Source organism: Stegodyphus dumicola, chromosome 1, assembly GCF_044657685.1.
Source record: "Stegodyphus dumicola isolate Sdum_Otavi_A_Nest chromosome 1, ASM4465768v1".
Lineage (NCBI taxonomy): Eukaryota > Metazoa > Arthropoda > Arachnida > Araneae > Eresidae > Stegodyphus > Stegodyphus dumicola.
Genome location: NC_140768.1, coordinates 62829214 through 62846948, shown reverse-complemented (window position 1 = coordinate 62846948; position 17735 = coordinate 62829214). Strand labels below are relative to the sequence as shown.

The 17735-nt window shown below is 35.3% G+C and overlaps 1 protein-coding gene across 6 annotated transcripts in view; it reads right to left on the bottom strand.

Moving 5' to 3' along the window:
• The window catches only part of LOC118203999 (anoctamin-4), a 475106-nt gene that overhangs the window by 80012 nt on the left and 377359 nt on the right, over positions 1 to 17735 (bottom strand). For all 6 annotated transcript variants that reach the window (XM_085815493.1, XM_035376334.2, XM_035376321.2 and 3 more), the window contains one exon: positions 961 to 1066. In XM_085815493.1, coding sequence (XP_085671619.1) covers positions 961 to 1066 — 106 coding nt within the window. The remainder of the gene's footprint in view (positions 1 to 960; positions 1067 to 17735) is intronic.

Here is a 17735-nt window from a genome sequence, read left to right as displayed (position 1 = left end):
TCACAAGTGAATACAATACTCTTTTCGTATAAAGATAGGCCTTTTAAAGCTCCATCAAAATATATCATACTAAAATACATTATTTATTTTGTGTACCAGATTAAAAAAAATTAAATAATTATGTTTTGTTGTTATCGTACTAGCGATAATATTATGAATATAAAAAATTTACAGTTACAATTTTCTACAATACCTCAAGTAAATAAAAATTGTACAGTTACTTATTGTAACTTCATGTAATACTTAGTTACTTTACCGAAATAACAGTTCTAGTAAATATTAGATTTCGTTGGAAGAAATAAGATTATGTAAATTCGCCAAAACGTTATGCTTTAGTAAGATTAAATGAGCATAGAATGCGTACAGTTTTACATTTCATTTTTCTTCAAAATATTATTTTTGTTTCATGAATTGATAAAAATTAATCCGTCCTTAAACAAAATGTTCAATAAAACATAGAGCATAAAAATACTCAGTGAAACTCCTTCCACGGTTTAGGAAGCATATCTCTAGTGCCTACCAAAAGTCGTTCCGCCAATCTAAAACTCTTCCCGTTGCAAGCCATTACAGAACCTTTCCATTCTCTTCTTCTTACCTGTGTAAATTGAACTCGCCCAGCTAACAAAAGCAGCCGTTTCGGGATTGACGGTCTAGTGGCTGTTATTTGTCTATAGTTGAAGCATTACCTCTTAAAACATCATCATTGTATGTAATTGAACCACGGGGATTCGGCCCTCTATTAATACTCACATGTAATGTAACCTACTGGCCTTTGTGTTTGGTCCCTGAAAGTTGCAACAGAAACTTTAGATTGTTATTCAGTTCTATGCGTCATTATGTGTAATTATTTTTATTTCTTATTCTAGAATTCAACCTTCTAAATCTGAGCTACGCTTTTCCTGATACTTAGCATTTACAAATATTGAAAGATATAAAAAGAGCTATTAATATTATACCTACTTTACTAAATAGGCACCCTTCCTTCAGCCTCCAATAATCACAACGACGATTACACTGAGGACACATAACGAACTCTCCTGGACCTTGCTCATCACAGATCTCTTTGCTGAAAATAAAGATACGTCATTACTTTGGGTAATGAACGGAATAAGTAAATATCCTTCTATGTATCTGAGTTTAACAAAACTTAAATCTAATATTGTAAAGAAATTAAAGCCTAAAGAAAGGACATTTTTAATTTTTTAACGCTGATCACTTTTTAAAAATAACAGAAGCTTGAAAGTAGTTCGTGCTTTTTTGATATTGTCCACACCACATTCAACAAATGCTAGTGTGTTAGATTTTCTAATGCAAGTCATTTTTTTTTTTTTGCGTCTATATTCCACAAGAAAAATTCTCCTCAAACTCAAATTCCAACTCCTTTTTTTATAGCCTTTTAAATATTAATGTTTCTACAGAATTTCCAGTTAATGCCTTCTTGAGGGCCTATTCAGTCTTCCGAAACGATGTGCAGATAACCCGAATACCAGCTTGTAAATGATACTACCGGTTGTTTCGGCTTGTCATAAAAGCAACCTAAAGACTGCGAAATGCATCCTTTGCGATATACTGTTGTCTGTCATCATCCTAAAGAGCGCAAGATATTAAGAAATTACGCTGCAACTCCGTCATAACATTTACGATAATTCTGTTTACATTAATAAGTACAGTCTTCAGCCGGAAGTTGGCTTCAGTCAGTACAGTCTTCAGCCGGAAGCCGTTATAATACAATTACCATTTTTTTAATATGTACTTGCAGTATGTTACATGTTGTCCATCTAAATGGTACTCGAATTCTGTCCTCATTATAGCTGCTAGAGCAGCTGTAATAAGGTTACAGACCTCTTCTAATGCTGCTAGCAGTAAAGATGCATAAAATCGCTTTAATATAATCCCAAGAGAAAAAAAAAATCACTGGCAGTAAAGTGGAGGGGCATTGATGGTCCTCACAACAATGTTAAATCATTTCTCCCGTATTCAACTATCTAACAATGTAGAGGGGACTCATCATTCAAGTAGAGATGTATCTCATCAGGGCAATGAATTAAAGCCCAATTTTATTGCAGCATGAAATTTTCCGAACATCTTTAACTTCTGGGAATAATATTAATTGCAAAATACCAAGATACAGCACATTCCGTCACAATGTTCTCGGATTACAAAAGGGCCATAAACTTTTGCTGTAAAGTTGCGTAGAAGACGTAGTTATTCGTTAATGAATATTATTATACGGGCGGAAAATCGCCTTCTTGCAATGCCCTTGTTCACGATTAAAACTTCTTATGGCTTGATATAATTATCTGGCTGTTAATGTTGCAACATCTGCTAACGGTATGGTTTGATTTGTAGTCGCAGAAATTTCTAAATGCTTGAATGTGTAATACCAAATTCACGGCTAGCGCGATTTGTTGATGTTGGTGGAGAACACGCAAAGCTCTGGCTTTCTCCAACGTGCCATTAGAATCGACGGGCCATCTGATGCTCTTACTTACTGTGAGAACATTGTGGCTACATCGATTCTTGTATCGTTATCACGCGCGAGCACGTGCGTCGAAAGGTATAAAAACTGGAAGGACTGGTTTGTCTCTCTCTTTTTCGTTTTTCCCCTCTTGCTGCCTGACGTCGAGCTTAGCGAGTGTGTGGGCCTTCGGGCCACACACACTCAGCAGTCGCCATTTGTTCCTGTCTAATTTTGCCGAGAAAGAAGCAGAATGAAGAAATCCAGTTCTTAAAGTAGATGTTTGATTTGTGAATAACATAAAATAAACGCGCAAGCAGAATATAAGTAACTGTTCGACTTCAAGATGTGCTTGACCAGCAATGTGTCACCACGTGTGACGTGTGTAAAAATCATATGAATGTAAAAGGAAAAAAGAAGAGCTTATAAGTGTAACCATACAGCGCGATAATACGAAGATAAAATTGACCACGTTTCAACCGCAAAATTATTCGATGGAACAGGATTGCGCGAATAGTCACGCGTCGGCACTCCACGGACATTCCATTTGAGTTATCGCATTGCGAGTAGCTAAGTTATGATATTTTAGTATGTATATGTGTGTGATAAATGTGTCTTATTTAATCCAGAAAGTATGTGTATTAAAATAAATATGAGATTGGAAAAAGAAAATATTCGGCTCATGCATGCATCAGTGGGTAAGTCTTGTTAATCTATTTAGTAATGATTATGCAATGTACTAAACACCAAATTTTAGTTTAAGTATTTACGCAAAATTAATTTGTACTTGATATTCTTAGTATCGTCACTTTATACGATCATGGCCAGCAACACCACATTTATGGTGCCGTGACCATACCAGTATGACTGCAGAGTGTTCACATGCCTTACGGGTTATGATTCATACTGTCTTCTAAATGCAGGTTGTGCAAAAGCAATAGATAAACACTTTGCATTTTTAAAACACAAAAACATTAATTTAAGAACATATTTAATTAATTAAAAACAATATAAATTTCAAGATATTTTTCGTATGCAAGAATTAAAATGGATAAGTTATACATATTTATGTCTAAAACGTGGAAAAAGACCTTGACCTTTTTAAGCTGGTGTTCGAAAAAAAAATGGCCAGAACTACATTAAGATTCCATATTCATCTATTTGTTTCATAAATTACATCATTATAGAGATTACAAATATTTTTATTTGTACATTCTATAAACAGAAATAAATTTCTACAACAAAATCATCAAAAAGTTGGTAACTTGCATAAAAAAATCATTAAAGAAAAAATTGTTTTCTGAATACGTAAATAGCCTTACAGCACTTATTTATTGCGTGTATCGAAAAATAATGTTTGCGCATTCTAGGACATGGCCTAATTTTAGTATGCCAAATAATTCATCTGTTATGCTATTGATTTTCAAGAGGAGGCATAAATAATAGTCTTCGAAATTCTTACCTTCCAGATGTCGTGTGAAATGTTTAGATTAGGAACCTTTCTTTAAAGGTCTTAAGATATGTATGTATGAAAGGAAATCATATTTCCTTTACTTAGTTTCAAATATAAGTATATTCATTAATATATAATCGGTTCGATTTAAGAGCAAGAACAGAAATAAATATGAAACGCATCTCATAATCATAAATTTGAAACCAATCTGAATAATCAATCATTACTGAAATAAACGTTGTAATAATAATAAGGCTTTGAACATTTTATAGTAACCATCTGGCAATTCCTCAAATATTGAAACAGTTGCGTTTTGAATCTTCTGTCACCTGCTTCATTTATTTTTGCAACTGAAGAACTTTCACTATAATGTGCCTTTAGCTTTTACAAACGCAAAAGTTAAAACTACTGGCAATCAAAACCGTGAAAAACAACCTTATATTTAGCGTAGGTATAATGAAACACTCAATCGATTTCGAGGGCAGCTAAAGATCCCTCCTCATCAGGAGAAAGAAATACATAGAAAGAAGAAAATAGGAATCACAGAAACACGTGGTGCTTATCAGCACTGCACGTCGTTATAACTAGATTTTTAATCAGAGTTGCACTGGCCGCCTACTTTTACTGAGCCAGGCTGTCTGATCAAGCATAAAGAAATATTAGCGAAGTTAAAATGGGGAGCGAGGGGCAAATGCACATTACGCTCAAAATCTGAACTTCAAATAATGGAAAGCAACCACTGAACGGATTTTTATACCCTCTGGTAGTACCAAGTGCGAGGAGGTAACGCCATCTATCGGCAAAAATAATTGAATTAGGACAGTAGAATTTTAAAGGCATTAGGAAGGACTGGATTGGACTTCAAATCATTAAATAAACTTTCTAAATCTTTGTGAATGTGAAAAGCCTCAAGAAAATCCAATTCGCCTATGGAAGAAGCCTTTTGGATGATTTTTGCAGACCCAAAATCAAAATTATGGTTAAAAGTCCAGCTATGATACGCTATTGAAGACTTGTTAATTTCCCCTTTTTTGACATAAGATTCATGTTCCTTGATACGAAACTTCAACGCTCTTTTTGTTTGGCCAATATATCTTAAACCACACTGACATGATATACTATAAATTCCCCAAGAATTCAAGACAGAAACGCAATCTTTTAGAATCGAAGGGTGAATTTTATTAATAGGGGAGAAACCGACTTGAAAATTGAATTTCTGGAGAATCCGTGCAATTTTATAGCTAACAGAAGGATAAAATGGAAGCACGACAAGGTCATTGATATTATTTCTAACAGTGGAATGTCTTCTTTGATGGGAATCTGAAAATTTTTTGACGGCTTTATCAATAATCACGGGAGAAAATCCACGGTCAATCGCAACTGCTCTCAAATAATTAAGTTCATTGGTAAGCAAAGATTCAGAGGAACAAACTTTTAGCGCGCGGAAAACATAATAGTAAAAAGAAGCCATTTTTTGCTTAACAGGGTGGCATAACTTGGCATGGGGTGGTAAACAAACTGCAAAGGGTTTACGGTACACAGTGGTGCTAAAATCGGTTTCATTGCGGATTATAAGAATATCGAGGAAGGGGAGGGAATTGTTGGATTCAATTTCAAGAGTGAATTGGATGGCTGGATCAATTGAATTCATAATAGATAGAATCTCGGATAAATCCTCTTTATAACCGTCAAAAAGTGCGAAAGTGTCGTCAACATACCGAATCCAAAGACGAAAAGATAATTTATCAAATAATTTCATCTCAAAATAGTGCATATAAATGTCAGCAAGTACCAGACTGAGAGGATTACCCATAGCCAATCCTTCAACTTGACGAAAATATGCATTTTGGAAAACAAAGTGGGTTTGACTTAGAGAAACTTTAGTAAGCGAAACCAACTCATTAATTTCAGTATGTGTGAAGTGAAATTCCCGAAGCCTAGTTTCAAGACAATTTAGTGCTCCTTCGACCGGAACATTAGTAAACAATGATTTGACATCAAATGAAACCATAATGGAACGAAGTGGGGAAATATTTTTAAGTTTATCAATGACTTCAACAGAATTTTTTACAGTGTGAATATTGTTATCAAGTAGAGGAGAAAATCTGGAAACTAAATATTTGGCCAAAGGATATGAAGCAGTACCTATGTTGGAAACAATTGGTCGTAAAGGAATACCGGTTTTGTGGACTTTTGGAAGAGCATAAAGTCTAGCGCAATTAGTAATAGGCGGAATAAGTGATTTCTTCAACTGAGTTGGCAGAATGTGGGAAGATTTAATAGCACTTTTTACTTTCATGAGGTCCGAAGTTGAAGGATCTTTAGGGATCGAGCAGTATGGGCCTTCATTTATCAATTTAGAGACTCCAGTAATATATGTGTGTTTGTCCATAACAACGATCTGTCCGCCCTTATCAGCTTTAGAGATAATGATATTAGTATCAGAATTAATTTCACGCAAGATCTCATTTTCCTTTTTGCTAAGATTAGAACCCAAAGATTTATTGTTAAAATTAACGTTATGAGTAATTAGGTGGCGGATTGTATCCTTCTGCGTTTCCGAAATTTTGGAGAATTTAAAGGCTTTCTCTATAGGGGCGATGATTTGAGGAATTGAAGGTTTAGATGTCTTTGAAAAGTTGAAATTATATTTTAATACTTTTAACTGATCCTCCGAAAGATTCCTATTGGAGATATTAACGATGGAGTTAACGTTTACAGTGGGAAGATCAGCTAGATAATTGGGACTATCCGACTGGTGTGTGAGTTTTTGGAATTTAGAAATGAGCACATTTTTATGGCGTTGACAAACGGTATCGGTTCTAGACCAGGATGTATGTTCAAATGAGGAAAAATTTTCAGTGGAATTAGCAATTTTTAAATGGAGGTAATATAATTCAAATTCAATTTTAGATAAACGTTTGCGTGTGTCCCTTATAATGTGACGAAGAAGTGCCAATTTGAATTTATGCAAAATTTTTGAAACGTGAACGGAAGCTTTAAGGCTACATTTCACATGTATAAATTTGGGAATGAAATTTTGATGTTTGCATTTAAGTAGAAACTGTAGATGATTCAAGAATTTCGTACGCTTAAGGCGTAACTTACAAAATCGGTTCCTGTCAGTGGACATATTGTGAAAAGGGCACAAGCAAGAAACAAGTGAACAAAAGAAATGTAATTCCGAAAGTCCAAACAAGTAATTACTTATAACATGAAAAAAACACCAATAAATAATGAAGACAATTTTCATCAACAAATGACAAAAACATTCCAAAAGGAGAGAAACATCCAATACTGAAAAACCAATAGCCACGTGGAAAGAAGCAACGAAAGTCAAAATCGTGCACGTGGTAAACCGAAAAAATATAGAATTACCTCGAAAATGCCGGTTGATAGCATAAACCAAATCCGAAAAAATGATGGCCACGTGGAAAGAAGTAAATAAAATGGTGCACGTGGTAAAACAATAAACAGTAAAATATTCTCGAAAATGCCGGTTGATAGCACAAACTAGACTAGAAGAGAAACACGCTAATGTGGCTACTGGCAATCTAAAACTGAGTAAATTGTTTCTAACATAAAAATGCATAAAATTCGTTTGGGTTACTTTTCTCGAATGCTCTGCATAGAATCACAAGACACTGTTTAATTCACGAACTTCAGTGCATGGTTTTGGTAATTTTAAAGTATGATTTATGGTAATCAGATTTCTTTGCATATTGAATTACTCAATAGGGAGGTTTGCACGTAAATATCAAAGGGGAAATGGACTAAAGTAATTGCATATTTATATTTATTAATAACGCATATATTGATTACTTCAAATAAAACATAAAAGCGTTTGCAAGACGAAGCATCAATATACATGTTGAAAACAGAAAATGCACAGTGATTAATAAGAAAGCTGCTTGAAAGTTTATTCAAATGATTCCACGGTCACTATATTTGTTTTTTTTTTTCTTAAAGTCTTTCATATCAAAGCATATTTTTTTAGCTTTACCAACAACTGAAAAACATAAAATAGTTTGTTTTGTAATATTTCTTTAGTAATGAGGCCATAGCAATTTCACTTTCTCATCTAAACAGAACATTTCACCATGCAAAGCTATCGTTTCAATATTAAGAATAGCCATGAATCGCAAGGAGCTAATCCCGCAGGCCAGAAAACTCTCGATTGTTGTCCCATCGTTTACAGATATTGTTGTGCCAATATCGCACCAATAACACGCTGCTAAGCATTGGCCTGGAGCAAAAACCATCCCTCTTCAGCAAATGCACTTTTTTATCTTCCTCTTACCTCACAGTTCCACGTGTTTTCAAGAAGTTAGTATGATTGTCCCTACTGAATATCTTCCAATGATTAGCAATATAAGCATCAGCAACCCTGGACTGAGAAGGACTAAATTAACTTTGTTAATCACACCCCTGCTAATGTCTTGGAGTGGTTTCACTATTAAAATACTGAACTACCGAGAAAGTAGTTTACTATCATACGAATACTAATTCAGAAGTCAAACAACAAAAATCAGCGTTATATTTACAAAATTTACACAGGACTAGTTTCGATTGTTTTACCGAACCACCATCCTCAGCTGCAAAACCGCAAATGAACAAGATAGGAAATAATGATTAGATAAGATAAGAAAGCCTGGACAAGATTAAGCAAGTGGCGCCATCATACGAATGTAATAATTTGTTTCAGCGTTTAGTACAAAATTCAGTCAATAACTGAACTGGTGGATCATAAAGTAGATACTTTAAACCTCATAGGATAATAATGAGGCTTCGTGGATAATGATATGGTTGCGTAACGTAACATAACAGTCCATAAAATTTGAAAGATAGGGATGTTTCCGACGTCAGTAATGTATAAGTTGTTTTCAGAAGTGAATTAACTATTGTAATAGTAGCTGCAACAGGATGATAATAATAATACTATTATACTTCTGCATCTGTGTCTGAAATGTAAAGTTTTAATTAAACCATCATAAAAATGATTTAATTTATGTGTAATCCCAACACATGAAAACAACGTATACTGACTATTTGAAAGAAAATAGTAAAACCGAACACGTGATAGATAAAAAGAAACACGAAGATGAAAGCTGAGTAGTTTGGACTAATTACGCTGTAAAGAAATATGAGAGAAAGCTCAGGTCTCAAGACGTTAAAGATGTAGATGTAATGAAATTAACGAGAAGACATAAACATTTCCTTATGAACTTCTGACACACGAATTATCGAAGTAATCACTAATCAAGTACTGCGGTTAATCAAATCATAAACAATAATACCAAAGAAAAATAAATGGAATGAACATCATCTGTAAATAACGTACAAAACTGGGCATTGAATACGAGATGTACGGATTTAAGAAAAAGGATTCAAGCAAATTCTGTATGTAGCTTCATTACCTATTTCCCCCCTATATCAGTGCTTTTCTGTAATATATTGCTGTATATTTAATTCATAAAGTAATTTTGAAATATATCATCATCTTTATCTCTTAAGTGCTCTCATAAATAATGTATTCCTGTACAGTACTTATATTAGTTTCCCATTTCGAACGAATACCAGCTCTTGGACATGATGTTCTATCCAAGAAGAAATTTGTCAGATATGATTAGATATGAGGAAAAGTATATACCCCATAGAGTATTTTTTCTTTTACAACGTATACAGACATCCGTAAACGGTATCTATAGGTCTTATTTCCTTAACTATTTATCTTAAGCTTGTGTTTTCTGTTACCAAATTTCTCTAAATACAAGATAAAACATTATCAGAATAGTTTTCAGCAGTGGAAGCGGAATTATTTTCAGTGCAAAAAGTTTTTAAAGGGGCAATGAGAAAAGTGTTCAATATGCTTTATTAAAATAAATTCAAAAACGTGCTGTACCTTTTCGTGCAGGCTACACCAGTGGGCGAGTGGTAGATATCACTGAATACTGGCAGTTCGACCCGTTCGAACACAACACAGACGAACAGGCTGGCTGCATGGGTGGTTTTTTTCCCTATTTGAAACACGAATACGAGCCAATTTCCTTTATAATGTCCACTATTGAGGCGTTTCTACCCTTAGGCAGATAATCTAATAATAAGGCTTTAGCAAAATTCATGAACACATTAGAAAATAAACCTGGTGATTTATATCACATTTCAACGCGTCAACCAAAATTATAAATTATTTTAAGCTTTTCATAACTCTCGGGAATTAACTACTGAATAAACAGCGATAAACGAAATTTTATTGGATAAAACCGAAATAATAAACTTTATCGTTCTCCCTCCATAAACAACTAATTACACATTTTTCACTAAATTTTGCTGAAGATATGAAATATTTTGCATTAAAGTATAATGGACATATTTCGTGTTGGGTTTGCTGCTAAAAGCGTACAAAAATTCAGTTTTGTATTTTAAAAACCGTTCATGGAAAAAAAAAAATACAATGTAACTGGATGCAATCGGCTACAAAACTTTAACGGGTTTAAAAAAAAACCCACATTCAATTCTGTGTCTTAAAGTTTTGTAGCCGGTTTCATCCAGTTACATTGTATTTTTTTTAAAAACTTTTTAAGTATTGGTTCTAAAAAACACTATTACGGCAAGCACAAGTTTGAATTTAAAATAGTTTTGATTATCTACGAAATAATATTGATTACCTAAGGCCTACGAATGTATTTTTACCTTTAATATTAATTAGTTATTTTATTAATAATAATTATCAATATAAAGAGATTGGTGTTATGATAACTTCTAGTTTTTATACCCCAATGAAATGTATTTTACAATTATATGGAAAATCAAAGTCCTTTTAGACTAAAGTGAGCAATTTAATTTGCAGCTAATACGAAATAACATTTCTGTGATTTAAAAAAATTGAGTGAAAAATAATCGTATTGTTTCAATAATAATATGTTCTGTAGGTGTTTTTTCAGTAATTCATATGCTACGGTGAAACCATTAACATAGATCGCACTCACCGATTCACATAGATCTTTGTCAAGTATAAATTTCTCATGCTGCATAAATTTACATCCGGTGAATATGTTAAGTAGAATTTCACTTAGAAACTGTAATAACCTGTTCCAACCTCTATGATGATAACATTTCGAAGATTGCCAGGCCTGTCATCTTCGTCCCTGGCACTATTTCAATAGGCTTTACCACAGACACGACAACATACAACTTTAAGTAAGTTTCTTAACAGCATTGGTTTCTTATCGAAACTATTTTCTGCTATCCAAAGTCCCTGAGTTCTCAGATTCTTAACTCATAGTCTGTTTTGATGTTATTCTCAAACGATTTGATGTAGACACTTATTGAGTATTCTAAGTACAGTTCATTATAACACTGTATTTATCTCCTGTTTATCTATTATTTTTATTATATCAAACAAATGTTCTCAATTTGTCAATTTCAAATTGCTTTGAAATTGTATTGTAATCTCATTTGTTTCAACCACATTTGCAAAATTCTTGAGCATTTACAGGATGTGAAGTTCCTTCCCCTGATAAAAGACGAAGAACGGAAGTGACTTTGCCCGGAAAAACCGGTCGAGGCAGGCTGGTGGGGGGAAGAAAGACTGGACGGAGAGGGCACTGGGAGTTGGACCGGCGAGCATGCCGTGTGAGAACGTAGAGAAAAGAAATATGTTTTAATTTCTTTTGCGCGCCTTGTATATATATATTGTATATAGTTTATTTTACAGTGTACTCGTTGTATGGTGTATCCATAGTGCAGTATGTGTAATAAATTAGTGAAGAAAATGTCAAAGCGGACAAGTGTTATTTTCCCACTATGGTAAGCTTACACAGAAGAACCCACCTCGTGTTTGAACGAGCGCGAGGCATGACAAATGTCGCAGTCGTATAGGATAGTGGGAAAAATGAAATCACTAAAAATACGAAGGAAGTAAGATCGTAAAAGGTGATTTGAGTGAACGTGGTTTAAATGAAGGAAATAATTCACGAAAGCAAGGAAGATGACAAAAGATGGTCGTGAAAGACGGAAAGTGGCGCGCGTAAGCCTACACGTGCAAATAAACGAAAGAGTGTATGAAACCTCGTCGTGTGAAAAGTGATCATCAGTATTACCGTGGTGATATTATTAAGTGAAATGTTCGTGCAGTGTTGAAACAGTGGCTGGTAAAAGTGATCATCAGTATTACCGTGGTGATATTATTAATTGAAATGTTTGTGCAGTGTTGAAACAGTGGATGGTAAAAGTGATCATCAGTATTACCGTGGTGATATTATTAAGTGAAGTGTTATGCAGCGCGATGAGAAAATTGTACAGAATTGAGCACAACTCGTCATTTTCTACTATCGGGATCAAAGGTAAGTCCCTCTTAATTTCTTGGGAAGCACAATATATAAATGAAGAGAGCTCCCTCCCTATAATTACTATAGTAACGGAGAAAATTAAAATTGTGTTAATGTCGGTTAATAACATGATGAGAATGCCAGGCGTTAAAGCCAGTAGACACTTAGAAAGTATATTTTATATGCAAATAAGGAATTATGATTAATTTTGTTATTAAGGAGATAATGTATGCTAAATGAATGTTAAAATAGTTCAAAAATATGTCAGCAGAAATTTCGAAACATTTAATTGTGTGCTCATGTTACTAATTAAGGTAGAAATTATCTATTTTTGTTGTTGCCGTGTTTTGGCAAAATGTTTTAGTCATTAAAGTTAATAGGTTGATTAAAAATTAATTACTTTAATGATTTGAGAGCAATAAGTAAATGTTTGTTCCATTTCCAGAATATGTAAGGTATTACGGCGTAAGGCCAAAGTATTCAGAACTATTTTTTTGTACTAATTCAAAAGCTAATATAATTTTTGGTATTTATGTGTTAACAATATATGGTGAAATATATGTTAATAGAAATATATGTTAATAGTAATATGAGAAAGGTATTCATGATTGTGTTCACTAATGATAATGTTTGCTAAATGAATAATGGTAGTATTCAGTAGTAGTGAAATATGTATGTTTGCCTGTAAAATTAAGTGTTATTTATGTGTTGTACGGGTAAAGCTGTAAAAAGAAATACCAGAAGTTAATATGGGTCCTAAAAGGAGAAATAGGGTGTCAGAAGAATCTGATGAAATTATTAAGAACATGCAGGCTCAAATTAAGTTAAAGGAAATGGAGCTGCAGCTAGAAAAGTGTAAGTTAGAGGCAGATGCGGCTAAAGACCGATTAAAAGAGATGGAATTTCGGGAAAGACAATTAGAGAGAGAACACGAGATAAAAATTAAAGAATTAGAAATTCAGAGTAGGAAAATAGATAAAGGAGGAAATAAATCGGGCTCAGAGGATGAAGGGGTTTCAGATGCTGAGAGCAAGGGAAATGATTTCTTGAAACATTTAAAAATAATGAAAGGAGTTATGATTGACCCGCCATCTAAAGCTGAGGAATGGCCGTTCTTTTTCCATCATGCGGAAATGATGTTTAATCTCTATAAAATTCCTGAAGAACATAAGGGGAAAAATATTTTGCAGAGTTTAAAAACTAAAGTTAAAAGTTTGATTTCAACTCTGGGTGAAAGGGATTTGGATAATTATATTAAGATTAAAGATACAGTATTAAAAGAATTCCAGATTACCCCATTGCAACATAAAAAGAATTTAGAAAAATGTGTAAAAAGATATGAGGAAACGTATACTCAGCACATAGTGAGGGTTGAGGCAGCACTTGATTTCTACTTAGAATCCAGAAAAGTTAAGACTTTTGATAAATTAAGAGAACTATTGATTGTCGATCAAGTAAAAGATCAATTACCCGCAAATGTTAAGGCGCATATACTGTTAAAAGAGGTAGAAAACTGGTTATCTCCGTCAGAGCTTGCAAATGATTTGGATAATTACGTTGCAGCAATGCCTAGAAATTACAATACGAGTGCTCAGGAAGTAAATAAAGTGGGACCAAAACAGGAACCGATAAGACAAGGGGAAAAATTAGGACGACCAAATAAGAGTAAGGGGAATTTCAGTTCTGATTACAGGGTTGATAAGGAGAAGTACAAAGGGGTAAAAACTTTAGAACCTCAAGGAATGATGCAGGCAAATAAGAAAGTTCTAAAATGTTTTCAGTGTCAGGGTGAAGGACACATAAAGCGTTTTTGTCCAGCGATAAACCTGATAGCGAAACCCAAGAGAGGAAGCGAAAAAGAGGATACGGATGAGGTGGAAGCAAAGGGATTAAATAAAATATGCGTAGGGTTGAAGTTAGCTAACTATGCAGAAGAAATTCCGTTAACTAGGGCAAGTGGGGAATTACCTAGGATAGAACTGCAGATAGGCAACGCTAGATTCAAAGGAGTGATTGATAGCGGAGCAGAAGTTACTGTAATCCGGAAATCGGTAGTTCCACAGAAATATTTGGAGTCTGGAGGGAAGATATGGTTACAACCCGCCGTGGGACCCCAGGTAGAAGCCCAATTAGTTACAGTACCTATCAGTATCTGGTCAGGTATCGAGTAACTTGGACGGAAAGGAATCGACAGAAAAAGCCAGTCACGAGGGCGAAGGTGAAACGGAAATAGCTCGTACTACACCGTTGGTAAGGAGTAAAGATGAGGGGGGAAGTAGAAGTGGGAGGCAGTGAGCAAGTGTCAGCTGATAACCCACCCTTATCGCAAACTCAACGTTTTAGGCAGGAGCAAGCGGAATGTATTTCGCTGAAAAGCGCGTTCATGGATGCACGTAATAACAAGAATGGGAATTGGCTGGAGTCAGGAATTTTGTACCATACGGGAAGTGTCAATGGGCAGCGATGTAGTCAGTTAGTTGTTCCTCAAAGCCGCAGGAAAGAAATTGTGAAGTTGGCTCACGAAAGCTTACAAGGGGGGCACTTCGCAGCAAAGAAGACGGCGGAAAGGATTAAAATGTCGTTTTGGTGGGAAGGATTGTCAAAGGAGGTGCGGAAGGGGTGTGAAGCTTGCAAGGAATGCCAGCTACGAAGGAAAGTTAAAGTGAAGGATAGGGCTCCAATTACAGCAGTAGGGAGGCCAGAACTTCCATTTCAAGTGGTTAATGCGGACGTTTTAGGGCCGATTGAGCCAAAATCTTCAAGAGGGCACCAGTATGTGTTATGTGTTGTTGATCAACATAGCAGATGGCCGGAGGCAATTCCACTAAAGGCGATAACAGCGAAAGCTACATCTGACGCTTTCATTGATATTTTCATGCGAACAGGAGTTCCGAGAATGATAGCCATGGATAACGGAACGAACTTTAAGGCTAAGCTAACACAAGAATTTTTAACTAGGTTAGGGGTCTCGCCAAAATTTTCTACGCCAGGGTATCCGCAGTCAAACGGGCTAGTGGAAAGGTGGATAGGAACAATGAAGTCAATGTTGCATCACGCGATAAATACTCAAGGAAGAAACTGGGATAAGCAGCTACCATATTTGTTATGGGCTTATAGGGAGATACCGAATTCAACTACCGGAGTCTCACCATTTTTGCTGATGTATGGTCGGGTGTCAGTGGGGCCACTGGCGATACTTAAATCAAGTTGGGTAGATGAGACGGTATTACCACAAGGAGTTGGGGAATCAGTTAGTGAATATTTAATTTCTCTTCGAAATAGGTTACAGGAGGCAGAGAAATTCGCTAAAGAAAATTCGGAAGCTAAACAGCAGAAATATGTTCATCATCATAATTTGAGGTCTAAGGAAAATGAATTCGAGATAGGAGATGAGGTAGTAGTACTGATACCAACGTCAACAAATAAACTTTGCTCGAAATGGACAGGACTTGGAGAAATAGTTGCGAAAAAGTCTCCACATTCATATTTGGTAAAATTGCCAGATGAATCTGTTAGACATTTGCATCAAAATAAGTTACGGAAATATTTACAGCCTATAAATGCAGTAGGGATAATCTATGAGGCTGACACAGAATTTGGGAAGGTGCAGCACGCGCCTATTCAAAGAAACCCTAAAGTAGACAAACTTTTAGATAGGATCTGTGTTTCAGAGGAATGGAAACATTTAGATAGGTCACAAAGGGATCAGTTGAGCAGATTAATCAAATCTTTCCATGTAGTGTTTGACGGGGAGATTAAATGTGCGAAGGTAGGATCCCACAGTATCAGGTTAAAAACGGGAGTTGAAAGAAAGCAACCTCATGTTTATAAGGTACCTGAGGCGTTGAAGCCACAGGTGGAAAAGCAAATTGCTGATTTGTTAGAAAGAGGTTTAATTGAACCTTCCACAGCAGAGATTGCTTACCCTATTGTGTGTGTAGCGAAACGGGATGGAAGCGTACGTTTATGTTGTGATTATCGAGGGCTTAATGCGGAAAGTAAGATTGTCCCATTTCCTATGCAAAACGCAGAAGAGCTTCGATATAAGGCAGGGGCAGCACGTTATTTGTCTACGCTAGATATTCTTAAGGGGTATTGGGAAATCCCTATGGAGAAGGAAAGTAGACATCTGACGAGTTTTGTTTCTCCGAAGGGTCAGTATCAGTGGAAAGTGATGCCGTTCGGTTTGTCAGGTGCTGCCGCAACTTTCCAAAGAGTTATGAATCAAGCTCTTAGACCACATAGTGATTATGCTGAAAGTTTCATCGATGATATAATTGTCTATTCGTCAACGTGGGAAGAACATCTTAAACATTTAAGAGCCGTACTCAGTACTTTACAGACATTGAACTTTACGGCTAATTTAGAGAAATGCTCTTTTGGCAAGTCGGAGGTAAAGTATTTAGGTCACATAGTAGGCTCAGGCAGACATGGCCCAGATCCAGAGAAATTGCAGGTCATTAAAAATTTGAAGCCACTTAGAACCAAAAAGGCATTAAGATCAGTTTTGGGGTTATATAATTACTATCGAGAGTATGTTCCGAATTATGCAAAAGTAGCTAGGCCGTTAACTGATCTCACGAGAAAATCTATACCTAATGATATACCTTGGGGGTCTGAAGCCGAGAAGGCATTCAAAGAATTAAAGGATGCTTTGTGCACGGCATCGTCTTTATATACGCCGGATATACGAAAACCTTTTGAAATTAACACAGACGCCTCACTAGTAGGTATTGGAGCGTGTTTACTTCAACGAGATGAGTATGGGAAAGCTAGACCGATAACATTTGCTAGCCAGAAATTAACTAGCGCTCAGTCTAAATGGAGCACTATAGAAAGAGAGGCGTATGCAATTATTTGGGCTCTCGACAAGTTCGAAACTTGGACATACGGAAATAAAATTTTGTTGCATACAGACCATAACCCATTAAAGTACTTAACCGAAGGGATACCCCGGAATGCTAGATTACAGAGATGGGCATTAGCTCTATCCCGCTTCCAAGTCACTGTAATGCATAAACCAGGAGCTAAAAACTCCGATGCAGACGCATTGTCGAGGATCCCTCACGAATGTATAAGTGACCAATAATCTGAACTAAATTGGAAAAAAAAAAGAAACTAATGTTGGTATCATATATATATATTTTTTTGTGTGTGTTTGTTTATTATTGTAACACTAGAAAGGATAATGTTCAATGCTAGTATGGCAAAAAGTATATAGATATTGTAATTTTCATTTATTATTATTTTTTTTTTGTATTATTGTGGTTACTCTAGAAAAGATTGTGTTATTAGGGTATATTAGTAAACGAATTATTCCTTAAAGAAGTGTCAGTGAGTTGATATTGCAATGTTTTGTTTCTATCGCTGTAGAAATTTGGACATGTGCAGTTTTTATGTTTATGTGTTTTAAGTGTTCTTTTTTGTGTTAGTGTTTATAACTGTAGCATGACCCTTTTTTTTTGCTCTCTGATTTTACTGTGATTCCTTGTGC